General features: G+C 39.3%; 1 protein-coding gene across 1 annotated transcript in view; it reads left to right on the top strand.

Moving 5' to 3' along the window:
* The window catches only part of HSD17B11 (hydroxysteroid 17-beta dehydrogenase 11), a 50,868-nt gene that overhangs the window by 20,778 nt on the left and 10,314 nt on the right, over nt 1-19,776 (top strand). Inside the window, exon 5 of the mRNA XM_054485860.2 lies at nt 15,244-15,381. Coding sequence (XP_054341835.1) covers nt 15,244-15,381 — 138 coding nt within the window. The remainder of the gene's footprint in view (nt 1-15,243; nt 15,382-19,776) is intronic.

Genomic DNA, 19,776 nt, shown 5'->3' with positions numbered 1-19,776 from the left:
TTCGAGTCCTTTTAGACTTGAAGGATTTTTCTAGCAGATGGAAGTAAAATTGCTTGAGGAGAGAAGTGGCTTTTTTTTTTTTTTTTTTTTTTTTGAGACAGAGTCTCGCTCTGTCGCCCAGGCTGGAGTGCAGTGGCACAATCTCGGCTCACTGCAACCTCTGCCTCCCGGGTTCAGGCCATTCTCCTGCCTCAGCCTCCCGAGTAGCTGGGACTACGGGCGCCCGCCACCACGCCCGGCTAATTTTTTGTATTTTTAGTAGAGACGGGGTTTCACTGTGTTATCCAGGATGGTCTCGATCTCCTGACCTCGTGATCCGCCCGCCTCTGCCTCCCAAAGTGCTGGGATTACAGGCGTAGGCCACCGCGCCCAGCCGGCTTTTTTTTTTTTAAGACAGTCTGGCACTGTCACCAGGCTTGAGTGCAGTGGCGCGATCTTGGCTCACTGCAACCTCTGCCTCCCAGGTTCAAGCGATTCTCCTGCCTCAGCCTCCCATGTAGCTGGGACTACAGGCACCCGCCACCACGCCCGGCTAATTTTGTTTTTGTATTTTTAGTAGAAATGGGGTTTCACCGTGTTAGCCAGGATGGTCTGGATCTCCTGACCTCGTTATCCACCCGCCTCGGCCTACCAAAGTGCTGAGATTACAGGTGTGAGCCACCTCGCCCAGCCGAGAAGTGGCTTTTAAGAAACCACACAAGGGTGCCATTTGGGCTAACATGCAGGGTTGCAACCACACAAGGGGTTTGTACACTTCCAGCTTCGTAACAGAGCTGTGCTTTGCTAGCCCTTAGAGAACTCGTCTTCAGAATCCTCAGCTATCACTGGCCTGAGCTACTGCAGTCTGTGATCCTTACTGGCCACAGTTATCTTCAACTCAGCCAGCTCTGGTTTTTGCTCAGCATCTAATCAATGATAGGACTTTCGCAGACATGTGCTAAAGATTACTGCCAGCAGAAAGCAGTGTTTATCAGATATTGTTATTAATAATTGGGCAATTAAACTGAGATACTGCTTTTGTAAACATTTAAACCTTTTTTATTGACACGTGACATACATTTATAAGAATGAAGAAGTCATAAGTGTGCAGCTCAATGAGTTACTACAAAGTGGATACATCCATTTAACTACCATGCAGGTCAAAAAAATAGAACATTACAGGACCCCAGGACCCGCTCTTGGAACCCTTCCCAATCACCAGTGTCTCCTTCCTTCCCAAAGGTAACCACTATGTTGACTTACAACACCTTAGATTAATTTTGCCTATTTTTGATCTTTATGTCCATGGAATCACACTGTATTTGTGAGATTTATCCGTGTTGTGGTTAGCAGCTATAGTGTGATCATTTTCTGGCTGCATAGTGTTGTATCATGTGACCAGACAACAATTTATTTGTCCATTCTATTATTTATGAACATTTGGGTTGTTTCCAGTAAAAATATTATTTACGAATGACATAATGTCATTTATAATGGCATTATGAATCTTGACTCAATCACTCACCAGCTGTGTGACCTTAGGCAAGTTACTCTACTCTGTGCTTCATTTCCCTCATCCATAAAATAGGTTAATAATAATATCTAGGCCAGGCGCGGTGGCTCACGCCTGTAATCCCAGCACTTTGGGAGGCCGAGGCAAGCAGATCATGGGGTCAAGAGATTGAGACCATCCTGGCCAACATGGTGAAACCCCGTCTCTACTAAAAAATACAAAAAAAATTAGCTGGGCGTGTGGTGTGTGCCTGTAGTCCCAGCTAGTCGGGAGGCTGAGGCAGGGGAATCGCTTGAACCTGGGAGGCGGAGGTTGCAGTGAGTTGAGATTGTGCCACTGCACTCCAGCCTGGCAACAGAGCGAGACTTTGTCTCAAAAAATAATAATAATAATATCTAACTTATTAGAATGCTGTAAGGTTTAAATCGTACAATGTATTGCGCTTAGCATAAAGTCTGAAATCCTACAAGTGTTCAATAACAGGAGGTTGCCTGTTGGCATTACATTTCAATTCCACTTCCTGTTATTCACACAAAACAGGGAGTTCCCACCTCTAATTTTAGCTTCCAGAATGCTTTGCCCCAGTGGAATTCATCGTATATGCTCTGACGCCTAGTTTTTGGGATGAAATGAGAGGGGAAATAAGATTATTGATCCTTTTCCCTGTAATTCAGCCCTCACCTATCATTGTCCTGAGTTACTAAAGCCACAGAAAATAATCTATTCTAGTTCTAGTAGCCTATCTTAGGAAAAAATATTTTAATTTCTTTTCAGAGTTATGGTTCAACAGTTTTAATAATTAATATGAAGAATGCAAGATAAAAGAATTGGATTTATGGTGGAGGAGGGTGAAGCTTTTGATTCTATTCTGAAATGTTTTTTGCTGCTTGCTAAGTAATTTGTTCACAAGTATTTTGATTTTTAAAAGAAAACAATTGGCTAGCTAATATATTCTGTCAACCCAAATAGCCAATTTATAAGCATGAAAAGTTGCCAGTATGGGAATGCTCAGTAAAACTGAGTCCTGAACATTAGCTTGTAATAAAATGTTATTTAAAAGAAAAATCTGGGCCAGGCATGGTGACTGACACCTGTAATCCCCCAGGCTTTGGGAGGCCAAGGCAGGAGGATCGCTTGAGCTCAGGATTTCAAGAATAGCTTGGGTAACATAGCAAGATCTCATCTCTACAAAAAATATTTTAAATTAGCTAAGTGTGGTGGTGCATGCTTGTAGTCCCAGCTACGCAGGAGGCTGAGGTGGGAGGATTGCTTGAGCCCAGGAATTGAAGGCAGCAGTGAACCATGATTTCACCACTGCACTCCAGCCTGGGCAACAAAGTAAGACCTCAACACAAAAAGAAAAAAAAAAGAATTTGGAATAAGAAGTACTAATTCAGACTATTTTTTTCAGCCCTCCAAGACATCTGAATAATTTAGACTATTTCTAATAAGAAGGAATTTGATGTAATGTTACAAAATACAGGGGGCAAAAATCTACTCACTTTTAGCTTTCATATATATATATGCCTTTCTATATATAGGTTCACCCTAAAGTTGAAAAATACGTTATTCCTTTTACACACGCAAGATCATTAACTCTGAGTTTCAATATATTCTAGCATTTTTGGTCACTTAAGTAAAATCAGAAAATATGGTTTAGTAAAAGAAAAAACTAAATTTATGGATAGTTTCACGATGCAGAAATGTTACTGGAAAGGAGTCCCGATCCAGACCCCAAGAGAAGGTTCTTGGATCTCGTGCAAGAAAGAATTCAGGGTGAGTCCACAGTGCAAAGTGAAAGCAAGTTTATTAAGAAAGTAAAGGAATAAAAGAATGGCTACCCCATAGACAGAGCAGCCCTAAGGGCTGCTGGTTGCCCATTTTTATGGTTATTTCTTGATGAGCTGCTAAACAAGCGGTTTGTTATTCATGCCTCCCCTGTTTAGACCATGTAGGGTAACTTCCTGACGTTGCCATGGCATTTGTAAACTGTTATGCGCTGGTGGGAGTGTAGCAGTGAGGACGACCAGAGGTCACTCTTGTGGCCATTTTGGTTTTAGTGGGTTTTGCCCAGCTCCTTTACCGTAACCTGTTTTATCAGCGAGGTCTTTATGACCTGTGTTTTGTGCTGACTTAATACTGTGACTTAGAATGCGTTAACAGTCTGGGAATGCAGTCCAGTAGGTTTCAGCCTCATTTTACCCAGCTCCTATTCAAGATGGAGTTGTTCTGGTTCACATGCCTCTGACATTTCCCCTTTCCCTTTTATAAGAGAACCCTTAATCCTAAGAGTTGCAGACGGATGAAAATCCATCTTTTGTAACTTCTTCAGGCTGAATGGGGCCATGATATTCCTGCCTAACTATTAGGGTCTCTTGTGTTCAGGGTAGAGAGGAGCTTAGTCAGAAAGCATCAGTATGGCGAGGGCCATTCATGACTCTTGAGTTTTTTGTTTGTTTGTATTTTGTTTTTTGTTTTTTTGAGATGGAGTCTCGCTCTATCACCCAGGCTGGAGTGCAGTGGCGCGATCTCAGCTCACTGCAAACTCTGCCTCCCGGGTTCACACCATTCTCCTGCCTCAGCCTCCTGAGTAGCTGGGACTACAGGCGCCTGCCACCACACCTGGCTAATTTTTTGTATTTTTAGTAGAGACGGGATTTCACCGTGTTAGCCAGGATGGTCTTGACCTCCTGACCTCGTGATCCGCCCGCCTCTGCCTCCCAAAGTGCTGGGATTACAGGCATGAGCCACCATGCCCGGCTGACTCTTGAGTTTTGACAAGAGGTGTTATCTGGGAGATTAATAAGTGTTTAGTTTAAGAAAACATTTAGTAAGCCTGTCCTGTGTTCCTACACAAAGGGTATAATAGCAATATATTCCATAAGAGTAAAGCAAAATAAGTAAAGTTATTCCAAGTAAACTAAATTAGAAGGCTTTCCATGAACTGGGCAACTGTTGAGACCAAGCTGATATGGGGTTGCTAGCTGATTGCAATGTGCCTAGAATTTTACATTACCCATCCCTCTTGTTTCTTCTGAGCAGCAGTTAGAGATCCCTGGTTGGTTTACAAGAATAAACAGGGTTAGCCTAAATTGCAGAAACAAATTTAAAAACAATGGAGACTAGAATTTAATAACAAGTGTACTATAGTTCTTGAAATATAATATTCTCTCTCCAGTTTCCCATTTTTATTAAAGACAAATTATGGTAAGACTGATTTGCTTTATTATACGTGTCCTGATTATTTGTATAAAGTGCAGCGAGAATAATTATTTTTCACATAGGCTTTTTAATTGGCTTTGATGGAACTCTGTTTTATAAGGAATCTCAGGTAAGACTTTTTTAAAGCTGAGCCCTGCCATGGGTTTGTACCCTTAAATACCTATGAGTTGGGTAAAACACGTTTCTTTCGAGGTCCCAAGTTAACTTGGCCCTCCTGGATCTGTGAGAAAGTGACATTCTTTACTTACCATAGATCAGAAACCCTGTACAGGGACTGTGTAGGCAAAGTATGAGGCCAGTTTCCCATAGGGCTTTTATTGGCTTTACAAGTCAAGTTTGATTCTTTAAAGGAAAGCACACCATTCCAGTCAAAGCCTTGGTAAAATAACCAATTTCTCCAATAGTGTCCCGTTACAAAAGAAAACAGATTTTTGTTGCACTCCATGCAAACAACTATATTGCCATAAGTTAAGAATACTTACAATTAGTTTCCATTCTGGAGTAATCAGATAGTGAGAAACAAATATGTTTCAAATTTTGTTCATAGGAGTATATTTTACTTAATTGCTGCAAGCTGTAAATAGCTTAAAAGAAGTTTCCTTTAAAAAATAAAACAAAAGATCAGCAATATTTTAAGCAAAGTTAAAAAAATTACTTCAGTTTTCTATTGGTTCAGTTAATTCAGTTAACTCCTGTTCTACTTGTTATTCATGAACATTCTAGCTTTTTATGAGAGTTTTGAAAGTTGTTTTCTTTATTTTAATGTTACAATTTCTAAAATTGTTAGAAACCTGCATTTAAGAACACCTGCTAGAGTTCTATAGTTGATTATATAAACCACCTTTTAAAGAGGATTAAAACAAGACAATTGTCTGTGGATGATAAAAAGCTTTAGGACAGCCACTATTAAAGCCACAATTGATAAGGAAATTTGGTTACTTTTGTGGCACACAAAATTTTACATAACTGTTATAATTATTAGTAACATACACTAAGTCATATTAGAAATAAAGGAGTTTCTTATAACTTTGGAACATATACCAATAACATATTTATACAAATATAGTCCAAAGAAAGCAAAACACTGTTTCATATTTGAGAATGCTTCCTGGATGATTTTTATACCAAATAAGCGAAATTTCACCTTTACGTTAATGTATTATTAATGTTAAACCCAATTTTTAATAAAACCTTAGAGACATATTTACCCAATTTTAATGTTTAATCATAAGGTAAGATTTTATAAACCTTTATAACCCTTTACAGTTTTTTGTGAAAGAGCAGATAAGTCCTCTAAGAAAAACCTGTTGTGCTTTTATTCCAATGTTTAATTTATGGAAAAACTGAATAATACCCCTTTAACTTTAGCCAATATGTTTATACACAGAATTTCTTACAATTAATTATTATAAACCTTCCACGAAGGCCAGGTGCAGTGGCGCACGCCTGTATATCCCAACACTTTGGGAGGCCAAGATGGGTGGATCACCTGAGGTCGGGAGTTCGAGACCAGCCTGATCAACATGGAGAAACCCTGTCTCTACTAAAAATACAAAATTAGCCAGGCATGATGGCACATGCCGGTAATCCCAGCTACTTGGGAGGCTGAGACAGAAGAATTGCTTGAACCCGGGAAGCAGAGGTTGTGGTGAGTCAAGATCACGCCATTGCACTCCAGCCTGGGCAACAAGAACAAAACTCCATCTAAAAAAAACCTTCCACAACTTCTTTAAATCTTTTTTTTTTTCTTTCCACTTAACACAATCCTTTAATACTTTAATCTAGGCAGAAAATAATCCACATTCCCATGCTTCTTCTTATAATTTTTTTTTTTTTTTTTTACCAAAAACACATTTCACCGTTTTTATACACCTTGCATGTAAAACTGTTTCTTCAGTAGTCTTAATTACATGTTACAATGCTAACTTCTAGCAACTTTTATTTTTGATGAAAACGTTGGTTAAGTAAGGGATTTTAATTATGTACCAGGTGTGGAGCCTAGTCTAGGACACACCAGGCAGACATGCAGATAAGGGCTGATTCTCCAGCATAGCCATGGGGCATGGCTAATTCCACACATCGTGGAGGCCTTATCTAGAATCTGATGGCTTTAAGGTAGGTAAATAGAACAGTTTTCAAAAGTTAAAGAAACAATTTGTCCTTAAAGCATTTAGCAAATCTGATATCTGACCTTAATTTAGACCAAATGTCTACATTTTTAAGACACTTTATTTTACCAATAAACTTTAAAACTGTCTTTATTTTCAAAAGATTACTAAAGTCACATGAACAAAAAGGCATTAAAGTTTCTATTTTTCTGACAAAATATTTGATTTATGCACTTATTTTTCTAAGTCAATTAATTAGAGCTTTGTAATATATAAACATGCACTATAAATAGACAGAAGATTCAGCACTTATACAGTTTTTCATTTGCCAGTTTCTTTTTTTTTTTCTTTTTTTTTTTTGAGACAGAGTTTCACTCTTGTCACCCAGGCTGGAGTGCAGTGGCATGATCTTGGCTCACTGCAACCTCTGCCTCCCAGGTTCAAGTGATTCTCATGCCTCAGCCTCCTGAGTAGCTGGGATTACAGGCGCCCACCACCACACCCAGCTAATTTTTTTATTTTTAGTAGAGACGGGTTTTCCCCATGTTGGCCAGGCTGGTCTTGAACTCCTGACCTCAAGTGATCCGCCCACCTCAGCCTCCCAAAGTACTGGGATTACAGGCATGAGCCACCTTGCCCCACCATTTGCCAGTTTCTTAATTGGGTGACTGGTTTCAGGGTGGAGCCCTTGGAGGAACAGGGCCAGGAGAGCATGTGTTTCTAGGGCTAAACAAGTAGCAAATAAGCAGCTGAAGGCAGACAGATCTCCAAAATTAAAGGTGCCATTTTTTTTGGATCCTGAATCCCCAAAAGGAGGGAAATACTACGGGAGAAGACAATGCAGTGCTTTTACCGACTGTGAATTTCACTGCAAGGCAACCCAAAGCCAATCAGCCCATTTTGCAATCAGCCCATCCTCATGAGAGTCTCATCTCCCAGTGAGGGGTGAGGATGTTGCCTTATCTTCCAGGTGGCCAAGAGCATGCTTCTCTGATCCAAGTGTGCAGAGTCAAGTATCCCTCCATAACTTCTATTAGCCACCCCTTACAGTACATTTCCTACCTAGTTATTACACACCAAAGCTCTCTCATAATGCAAAGTAATTGCGGATACCCCCCCTCCCCCAAACTCAAAACCGTCAGATAACACAATGCAAAACAGAACAGAGCCTTTGATTTTGAGAGGAATCTATCTGCTTTTAATTCTTGGGGTTTCATGAGGAAAGCAGAGGGTTTTTTTTTCTTTTTTTTCTCCCAAAACTGGGTCTGTGGTGCCGCCTTTGTTTTTCCCAAGTAGTCCCAAGCTACCAGAAGTTATCTACGGGCCTTTCATGTGAGCATTAATAGTAACAAGACAAAACAAACAAACAAACAAAAAAAAACAAAGAAAAATAATTCAGTTGACTGAGAAGAAAAAACCTTTTTCCAGCAAAACAAGCTTCAAGAAGAGAAAAACATAAAGGCCTTTTAAATATATCTATAGCTTGTTCCACTTTTAATTAAGCTGAGTTTTAACCATAGTACTCTCTAAAGAAGAAATCCTTTCAGAACTCTTATTACCCGACTTTAGCCATGCCAAGCGGCCAATATTTCCAGCTTCTGAACTTTACCAAAGGTAAACTCCTAGGTGCTTAGAGGAAGGAAAATTGAAGACAGTCCATGGAGAAGAGGACAGGGTCACACATATATTAAATCAGTAACGACTTACTTCCTAGGTGGGGAATTGAACCTAGACTACCACTGTGAAAGTGCAAAACCTTGGCTCCTGAGCTACAGGACTGGTCAGTGTCCATTTCTTTTCTCAGAAGGAGTCTAGATTAGTTAATTTTGAGCTTGCAAAGGCTTTTAACTATTTAATATGATTTTCAGAGCTGGCTATGACATGAACTTTAAAATTCTTGTTCCCTGGACGACAGAGCCCAAGAGAAGGTACTGCCATGCGGTTAAAAGGTCAAGCTCCCAAGCACATGAAACAAGGTGGAGACTTCATCGGGTTTTTTGTTTGTTTCAGGGACCTGCAACCAAGTTTGTTACTAACCAGCTTGCTGGGTCGTCTTGAAAAGCGGGCTTACAGGTGTTCTAAGCCCATGTTTTATCCCGAACTACGCCTCTACACGGAAAAACGAATTCATAGCACAAAATACACCAGCTAAAGACTAGCCTTAGAATTCTTTTTCGCATTAATTAAGTCTTTACAGAGGAGATAAACACTGATTTTTTTTTTCCATTCATTCAACTGTTTGCACAGAGAGAGAAGCTAAAAATCTAACTGGTAACAAATTCTTAGCCTTTTGCTGGCAGGCCAGGCTTCTGGGTTCCTTTTCCCTGAGCAGCCCTAGTGATCGGGCTTGTGGCACCATCTCCCCGGGGACCAAGCTGCATCATAAAGGAAAATTTTTTTTTTTTTCATTTTGGCCAGAGCAAAATATGCATGATAAAACGTAGACATTAACTGCTCTGCTTAGCACCCAATATCAAACTGGCAAGGCTTAAATTTACCCCCAGTTGGGCCCCATCATCTTTAATCCAACCTCTGACTTAGAATTTCAACATGTGGTCTCTAGGCAAGAAGGTCGCCCTGAGTAATAGAAAAGATAAGAAAGGGAAAGGAAAAGTAGAGATGGAAAGTATTGCCTGTGGCAGGGTGGGGAAGGCAAAATGATCAGGGAGGCCAGAGAAAGACCCACCTATTGCAGCGACACTGAAAATTTCAGGCTGCTGCTGTTGGTTGAGCAGGGATCTTTTCCAGCAATCCTATCAGCTCTCAAGTTTCCCCTTTTAGGGAGGAAAAAGCTCCCTATGTCCCATGGTCCTGTGCATGCCTAACCCTGTCACCCATAGCCATCAGCAAAGAGTACAAAGGCAGATTAATCCAAAGAGAACGGCAGTTAACATCCCATAGTGCCGAACCTGTTCTTAGCTGACAGGGACTTTACTGAGAGGGTCCTCTAACCCCCTAAGTCTTATTTATTTTATTTATTATTTTATTTTATTTTATTTTTGAGATGGAGTCTCGCTCTGTTGGCGAGGCTGGAGTACAGCAGCGCAATCTCGGCTCACTGCAACCTCGGCCTCCTGGGTTCAAGCAATTCTCCTGCCTCAGCGTCCTGAGTAGCTGGAATTACAGGCACACATCACCATGCCTGGCTAATTTTTGTATTTTTAGTAGAGACCGGGTTTCACCGTGTTGGCCAAGCTGGTCTCGAACTCCTCACCTCAAGTGATCCACCCGTCTTGGCCGCCCAAAGTACTGGGATTACAGGTGTGAGCCACTGCACCTGGCCTAACCTCCTAAATCTTAGAAGGGACTCTAACCCTCCTAAGTCAGGACTCTAACTTGACGTCGGTCAAGTGCCCTTGCCTTTTATTAAGAAGGACCTGTAACCCACTCTGTCTTAGGAGAGACTCTAACTCCCCTAAGTTGGGCCTCTAACCCAATCCCATTCTTTACCCAGGTGTAGGCACCCCACTTACTCAAAGTCAGCCCACTGGTGTGCCCCGATGATTTTCCTTTGGGTCAGGGGTCTCTTCAGTATTGTACCTCTATGGTCTGCCAGAAATATGTTACAGGACCTCAACACTTACCCAAAGGTAGCCATAGGGTCAGGGTTTCTGCACTTTAGTCCCTTCGTGGTTGCCAGAAAGATGTTACCAGAAAGGGGTCCCGATGCAGACCCCAAGAGAGGGTTCTTGGATCTCGTGGAAGAAAGAATTCAGGGTGAGTCCACAGTGCAAAGTGAAAGAAAGTTTATTTATTTATTTATTTTTGAGACAGAGTCTCGCTCTGTTGTCCATGATGGAGTGCAGTGGCGTGATCTCAGCTCACTGCAAGCTCTGCCTCCTGGGTTCACGCCATTCTCCTGCCTCAGCCTCCCTAGTAGCTGGGACTACAGGTGCCCATCACCATGCCTGGCTAATTTTTTGTATTTTTAGTAGAGACGGGGTTTCACCGTGTTAGCCAGGATGGTCTCGATCTCCTGACCTCGTGATCCGCCCGCCTTGGCCTCCCAGAGTGCCGGGATTACAGGCGTGAGCCACCATGCCTGGCCGAAAGCAAGCGTATTAAGAAAGTAAAGGAATAAAAGAATGGCTACTCCGTAGACAGAGCAGCCCCAAGGGGTGCTGGTTGCCCATTTTTATGATTAGTTTTTGATAATATGCTAAACAAGGGGTGGATTATTCATGCCTCCCCTTTTTAGACCATATAGGGTAACTTCCTGACGTTGCCAGGGCATTTGTGAACAGTTAGGCGCTGGTGGGAGTGTAGCAGTGAGGACAACCAGAGGTCACTTTTGTAGCCATTTTGGTTTTGGTGGGTTTGGTTTTGGTGGCTCCTTTATTGCAAACTGTTTTATTAGCAAGGTCTTTATGACCTGTATTTTGTACTGACCTCCTGTATCATCTTGTGACTTAGAATGCCTTAACCATCTGGGAATACAGCCCAGTAGGTTTCAGCCTTATTTTACCCAGCTCCTATTTAAGATGGAGTTGCTGTGGTTTACACGCCTCTGACAAAATAATCATGATATGCATGTTATAATTTTTAAGGATATTTTAAATGCAAACATATAGTTATGCATTAAAAAAATCTATAATTTTGGCTCTTAATTTAAAATAATATTTATATGTTAATAAATATATATTACGTGCAACATCGTTTTCTATTTCTGCGTGGGATACCACTGCACATACGTGCCACTAGTTATTCAATTTACTCATCATTGGTATTTTGTCACTCTTTCAGTTGCAAGGAACAAAAAACTTAAACTGCCCCAGGCACAAAGAGGAATTTTTTGGTTCTGTAATCAAAGTCTCAAGCAGGCTGTCTTCCTCTGTTGGCCAGATATCTACCAAAAGTTCCAGGGTTAAACCCTTTAAATTCCAAGTCCAGCAGGAGGGGAAAAAAAAAAACATCACTTCAACAATGGCTTCAAACGTTCTTGTTCTAGAGGTCAGTGACTAGACTAGCCTGGAGCCAATCACTGTATGCATTTGGTGACAGTGGTATTACCAGAACAAGGGGACACGAATGCTGATGGGAAAAAACAACAGCTGTCCACTACAGACGTTTCACATTATTCCCAACTATTTGCTTTAATGAACTGCAGTCCAGGGACTATCCTTGAACATTAATCTTTGGAGACATGATTGATTATTTCCTTGGGATAAACACTGGATCTGAGAGCACGGCATACTTTTAATGAATTTGATACCTTTTGCCAAATTGCCTTCCAGAAAAGGCTACCAGTTAACCTGTGCTTTGGAAAATAGAAAGCTGTGGAAAGAAAGTGTTTTTTATCACTTTTTTGAAAGTTTGACATATATTGAATGAAGGCTTAAAAAGAAAAGATTGCTAGATTCAATTATATGAGGTGAAAAATCTGTACATTGAAAAAAAACTCAGATAAAAATTTCGTATCCTTATAATTACTGCTAGGCAAGAATTCTGTCTTGTTTTACTTTACTTTTATATGAACTATTCCTAAAGTAAATCATTTTTATATGCCTATATCTACTGGCATTTTTATATTATGATTTTTCCGTGAATGCCCTTTAGCCATTTATCTATTAGTGTATTGTCTTATTCCTTTATAAAAGTTGCCATATATTAACCTTATCCTTGTCTTATATGTGCAAATGCTTTACCAGTTTGTCACTTGCCTCTTAATTTGCTTGGAGTTAATAAAGTTTAGAGTATATCATATATAAACCTGGTTTATTACCCACCTGTAAAACCTGATTCTGCTACTTTGTTTTGTATCTTCAGGCAAGTTTGATAACCCATCTTTACCTCAGTTTCCTCTTTGGTAAATGAGGATCTTAATATATTTTATAGGGGTGTTATGAAGATTAAACGAAATAATTATTTAGAATAGGCCAGGTACTGTGGCTCACACTTATAATCCCAGCGCCTTGAGAGACTGAGGCAAGAGTATGACTTAACCCCAGGAGTTTGAAACCAGCCTATGCAACGTAGCGAGACCCACATCTCTACAATAAAGTAAAATAATTATTCAAGTGTTGTGGCACATGCCTGTAGTCCCAGCTACTTGGGAGGCTGAGGTGATAGGATTGCTTGAGCACAGAAGTTCCTAGGTTGAAGTGAGCTATGATTGCATCACTGCACTCCAGCCTAAGTGACAGAGAAAGACTCCCCAAAAAACCCCAAAATGCATCAGAATAACTGAGGGCAATGTCTAGCACATAGTAATCTATTTTAGATATGATTTTTATTTATGTTGTTTTTCAGTATACAGAAGCTTTTAATTTCATATAATTTAATCTAACAGTCTTTCTTTTAAGCCTTCTGTATTAGTCCCCTCTCACCCTGCTATAAATAACTGCCCAAGACTGGGCAATTTATAAAGGAAAGAGGTTCAATTGACTCACAGTTCTGCGTGGCTGGGGAGGCCTCAGGAAACTTACAATTACAGAGGAAGGGGAAGCAGGCATGTCTTAAATGGCAGCAGGAGAGAGAGAGAACAAGAGAGAGTAAGAGCAAGAGACGAACTGCCAAACACTTAAAAAAACCATCAGATCTTGTGAGAACTCCCTCACTATCACGAGAACAGCATGGGGAAAACTGACCCCATGATCCAGTCACCTCCCACCAGTGCCCTCCCTCAACATGTGGGGATTACAATTTGGATTACAATTGTTGATGAGATTTGGGTGGGGATACAGCCAAACCATATCAGCTTCAATATGTGCCTAAACTTTTTAAAAAAAGGTAAGAGACACATTTCCACAGCTTTCTGTCTTCCAAAGCATAGATTAACTGGCCAGAATGTATAGCTACTTTGTATAATTGCTAATTCATACAGATTTAACAGAATAAAAGATTATCTGATAATTTTTGCCACTGAATTGCACACTTAAAAATGGTTAAAATGACATATTTTACATGATATATATTATACCACAACTTTTAAGTTAATTATATATCAAAAACCATTTAATTGTATACATTAAGTGAATGCTTTGTATGACATATGAATTTATATCTCAATAAAGCCCTTTTTTTTTTTTTTTTTTTTTTTTGCCATGACATCATCTTTATTTTTTTTTTTTTTTTTTTTTTTTTGCTTTCCATTTGTTACATTTATTATTATTCATTCTCAAAATGTCCCATTTGGGGGAAGATGCAATTCTTCTCTAGTTGATTTGATATGATTCAAATACTATTTAATAACTTTTTTGTTTACCAATGTGACCAGATGTTCTAGGCTTATCTACATTTTTATCCCCGTATGTATAATCCTCAATTTCCACAACGAGAACTAATTTTATTTTTGAATCTCTTTTTTTTTTTTTTTTTTTTTTTTTTTTTAATAAAGCCCTTTTTAAATAAAAAAAACCAGAGAAAGTAATGTCCATTTAGAATAAGTAATTTCACTACTACTTCCAAATGAAAGAGCTGTTACAATAAACGCTTTGCATTGTGATTCATTCATTTGACAAATATTCATTGAGCACCCAAGAGCCAAGCACTGTGCTAGGCCCTGGAGATTCACTGGTGACCAAAACAGTCATGGAGCTTATAGGAAAGGTGTGGGAGACAGATGTTTTAAAAAATTTAATCTCGGCCGGGCGTGGTGGCTCATGCCTGTAATGCCAGCACTTTGGGAGGCCGAGGTGGGCAGATCGCAATGTCAGGAGATCGAGACCATCCTGGCTAACATGGTGAAACTCCATCTCTACTAAAAATACAAAAAATTAGCCGAGCATGGTGGCGGACGCCTGTAGTCCCAGCTACTCGGGAGGCTGAGGCAGGAGAATGGCGGGAACCCGGGAGACGGAGCTTGCAGTGAGCAGAGATCGCACCACTGCACTCCAGCCTGGGTGACAGAGCAAGACTGTCTCAAAAAAAAAAAAAAAAAAAAATTTATTCTCTAATGAATGTTCAGTTACAAATCTGAGATAGATACTATCATAGAAAACTGAAAATTACAATATAATGAGAAAATAATTTAGACTGGGGGTTAGGAAGGGCCTCTTTGAGGAAGTGAAGTTGTGACTTAAAGGAAGAATAGGATTTATCCAGGAAAAGTTTTCAGCAAGTTCTGTGAACATCTTGAAGTAAATAAGGAACAGCTTATAGTGACATTGAATTTTGTGGAACAACAACAAAAACAAATACTCTGCTAATTTTCTTTAAAAGGCTTTTTAAGGAAATGTTCTTATTCCGTAAGTGATGCTAAGATGCAGTAAATCTTCTGTCAGGGCTTCTTAGACCTTAATGTGCTTACAGATTTACCTGAGAATCTTGTAAAATGTGGGCTCTGATGCAGTATGTCTGGACTGGGGCCTGAGATTCAGGGAATGCCCACATTGCTCTGCAGAGGACCATGCTGAACTGAGGAAAACAGGCAGACATTTCAGAATTCTTGAATTATTTTGTAAACTCTCTCTTTATTTTCAGTTCAAGCAAGTTTGCTGCTGTTGGATTTCATAAAACTTTGACAGATGAACTGGCTGCCTTACAAATAACTGGAGTCAAAACAACATGTCTGTGTCCTAATTTCGTAAACACTGGCTTCATCAAAAATCCAAGTACAAGGTAAGTTGAGAAATTGAGACAAAAGGATTGGTGGTTGCTATGAATACCAGCCATTCTGTGGGTTTTCCTAAGTGTTTTAATCCCGAAAACACCTGATAGTTAATGCTCTTAGTTCATTTTGATTTCAGCTTCTGCAGATTGTGGGAAAACAGGTGGAAAGCCAAAAAGAGAGAAAGCAAGGGAGCATGACTAAAAAAGTAAATATGAATGACATTGGTAAACGTGCTAACTCTTCCTTTTTTCTTCTCCTGAGTAATGATTCACAGGCTTAAATATACATACATGTCACCAGGTGTGCTTGGGAACTATGTTGGGGCTTCACCCTCAGATATGTTGACTTACTGGGTTTGGTTGGGGTAGGGTAGTGGCAGGGAAGGGAGCCTGGAACTCTACATTTAAAAAAGGTGATTATCATAGGTGATTCTGATAGAGTTAACCCAAGACCACATGTGAAAAACACTTCCCTTGGAGGTAATCTAGAGATTAGCCTCCAAAAGGAGTACCAGATCATACTCTTTACTTGGTTAAAAAATAAAATTATAAAGGATTAATTTGAAGATAATTTTTAATGTTTTCTCTTTTTAGAAATAGCTTTAATGTCTTTGTAAACATGATGCATACTTATTTGTTTAAATTCCAATGTTACTGAAAAATACAAATCAAAAAGTTTCTTTTTTAATTTCCTTAAAACCCTCTATCGAGTGGAAACCACTCTCAAAATTTTGATAAACATCCTTCTAGACTTCTCTGAATTTTATATAACTGGCGTATGTTACACATGGGGTCCTGGAAGCAGCAAGTATACTGCATACTTCCCTCAGCATTATGTTATAGACATCTAATAAAGTACAGAGCATTATAATAAATTGTATTGATTATTGGGAACAATAGCATCTCCTAGTGATGATTTTAGGGTTGTTTTTAGTGTTCTGGATTTTTAACAGCAAATCAGCAATAAGCATCCTTGGGCACACATATTTTCACTTTTGGATAATCATCTCCTTCAGGTAGATTCATAAAGGGGGATTACTGGGCCAAAGGGTATATAACTTGTAAAAATTCCTACATATTGCCAAACTCCCCTCCAGAAATGCTGCACTGATTTGCACTCCTACCCACAGTTCAGGGAGAGCAACTTACTCTCTACTTCCTCATCAGTCTGCCTTCTGTGACTCTTATAATCACTGCCAATCCAATACACGAAGAATCATCTTAATTTTTACCCTGATGACTAGCTACATTCATGTTCGCATATGATTTTTGGACATTGCACTTCTTTTATGAATTGCCTATTTTCATGGCATCAGCTCACTTTTTGCTATTGAGCTCTAGAGTTGTTTTTGTTTGTTTGTTTGTTTGTTTTTTGGTTTTTTTGAGACAGAGTTTCACTCTGTCGCCCAGGCTGGAGTGCAGTGGCACAATCTCGGCTCACTGCAACCTCCACCTCCCAGGTTCAAGCGAGTCTCGTGCCTCAGCCTTCCGAGTATCTGGGATTACAGGCACGCACCACCACGCCCAACTAATTTTGTATTTTTAGTAGAGATGGGGTTTCACGTTGGTCAGGCTGTTCTCAAACTCCAGGCCTCAAGTGATCCGCCTACCTTGGCCTCCCGAAGTGCTGGGATTACAGGCATAAGCCACCACGCCCAGCTGAGCTCTAGAGATTTTTAATTGATACATAAGAAAGAATTCTTCATACATTTGAGAAACCCCTTTATATATCACATCTGTTGCATATATTTTTTCCCCAGTTTTTTTTTTGTTTGCTTTTAAGCCTATTTTCATTTAGTTTTACATTAAAATTTTCTTAGGGATTTTTTTCTCATGGACTGTAGGTTCTGTGAGGTGTTTAGAAAGGTCTTTCTCATTCCAAGTTTTTGAAAATATTTACCCATATTTTTTTCTAGCATATATTTTATGGTTGCATTTTTCATATTTAAATCATTGCCCCAACCAAATTTATTTTGATTTAAGAAGTAAGGTCACAGTATAGTTTGTTTTTTCCAAATAGTTAATGAGTTTTCTGTACTATTTATTAAATAATACATCATTTTCCTCACTGATATTAAATTCATATTATAAGTTCATATGCTTACTTGGATAGACTTTTGGATTCTCAATTTTATTGTAATGATGAGATTCAATTTTGCTTGGTTTTGTTTTGTTTTTGAGACAGGGTCTCATTTAGGCTGAAGTGCAGTGGTGTAATCATGGCTCACTGTAACCTTGAACTGTGCTCAAGCAACCCTCCACCTCAGCCTCCTGAGTAGGACTACAGTGCGTGTGCCATCATACCCAGCTATTTTTTTTTTTTTTTTTTTTTGAGAGTCAGGGTTTTGCTGTTTGCCCAGGCTGGTCTCAAATTGGCCTTGAGCAATTCTCGCACCTCCATCTCACCTCCCAAAGTGCCAGGATTATAAGCTTGAGTCATTGCATCCAGCCGATTATAAGCTTGAGTCATTGCATCCAGCCAAGATTCAATTTTTAAGTTTTATTCTGCCCCCTCAAACTTTCCCATATTTTCCCCAATTCAGCTGCCTTTGTTGAAAATGTACTTAAAATTAATGAAAAATATTCAGTGTGGCCACTTGAAGGGTTAACAGATTCTAATTTTTTTCCTTTTTTTTAAATTTTTTTTGAGACAAGGATTTGCTCTGTCACCCAGGCTGGATGCAGTGGCACAATCACAGCTCGCTGCAGCCTTGACCTCCTGGGCTCAAGCAATTCTCCCACCTCAGCCTCCCCAGTCCCTGGGACCATACAGGCATGTGTCCCCACACCTGGCTAATTTCTAAATTTTTTGTAGAGACAGGGTCTCCCTATGTTGCACAGGCTGGGCTCAAGGGCTCCTTGAACTCAATTGAACTCCTGGGCTCAAGTCATTCTCCCAACTTCAGCCTCTCAAAGTGCTGGGATTACAGGCATGAGTCACCACGCCTGGCCTAACAGTTCTATTTTATTATTATTATTATTATTTTAGTAGAGACGGGGTTTCACCATATTGGTCAGGCTGGTCTTGAACTCTTGACAGCTGATCCACAGCCCGCAGGTTCTATTTTAAATACACTTAATTTAAGTCATCCCACAGGGAAGCAGAACAGAAAACCAACATTAGACAGAAATTTGGGAGCTGTCCAAAGATCTCAAGCCCCCAAGAATCTATCAAATAGTCTTTAAAATCTATTTTTAATACACAATTTTGTTAGAAAACAAAAGTAAGAGTATTTATTTTAGAAGTCAATGTTTAAATTTATCAATATTAAACAAGAGAACCCTAACTGGAGTCTGAAGAGAGAAGAGAAGGGACAGATAAGTTTTTCAGGTTGGGAAATGGATCTGAGGAATGAAAGTAGTGAGGATAAGCTTCACTAAAACTGAAAGCAGATGTTGAAGATAAAACTTGCCAGTTTCCTCAATTTCTTTTTCAGTATGTGGATACTAAAATAACATATTTGAGTCAAGTTTTTAAGTCATACTGTCTTTCAGTAGTTAAAAACAGACATCCTATTTTCAAAAGTTATAATTGAATTTTTTAACCTTGCCCCCCGACAAGGCCGCACAGAGCTGACCTTAATGTGGGCTCCAGTGCCCTCTCCTGACAAAACTTACTAGTGCCATTAAAAAAGAATTAGGAAGCCCACTCTGGAGGAAAAGTGTGAACAAAGGCTAAGATGATTCTAGGCTGAATATAAACCTGGCTAAGGAAGGGCCTAGAAGATTGGTCCTGACATATGAACCTCATTAGTCTCATATGAACCTGACATATGAACCTCATTAGCCTCTTTGAGGCTAAGCTGGTACTACAGTAGACCCCAGAGATGAAGTTGGTTTTAATATAGAAACTTATTACTTCTAATTAGAAGAGAGAACGTATTCCTCATTAAATACCTGTTTACATTTCAGACACCAAATAAAATGTCATTTTCTTAAACCTCACAACGATACTTTGGCGGAGATGTTATTAGTCCTTCTTCAGTAGATGAGAGAGATCTGAGGTTTAGAGAAATTAAGTAACTTGCCCATAAGTAAAACCGAGATTCAGATTAAGCTACATAGGCCTTTCTGAATAAAGAAAATTGAACCAGTCTCTAAATGGCTGAATTATAAATATTTTGTTTCATATTAATGTTGGAACTTAAATTCTGTTTGAGAGCACATCTTAGATGTAGTTTATTGGTTCTTATAATTATACAGCTAGCACACTGCAAATAAACTGTTTACTATAAAGGTATAATACAGCATAATCTGGGTTTATTGGAATTAAATGTAAACCAGGTGTTCCAATTATTTTTTTAAGCTCAGTTATTTTTGTTAAATAAACTTGAATTTCAATAGTTTTTAAAATTCTCAAAAAATATACATATATTTTTTTTCTTTTAGAGACAAGGTCTTGCT

The sequence above is a fragment of the Pongo pygmaeus genome, chromosome 3 (assembly GCF_028885625.2).
Source record: "Pongo pygmaeus isolate AG05252 chromosome 3, NHGRI_mPonPyg2-v2.0_pri, whole genome shotgun sequence".
Taxonomy (NCBI): Eukaryota; Metazoa; Chordata; class Mammalia; order Primates; family Hominidae; genus Pongo; species Pongo pygmaeus.
The sequence above is the reverse complement of the archived record's forward strand: the minus strand, read 5'-3'. Positions and strand labels throughout refer to the sequence as shown.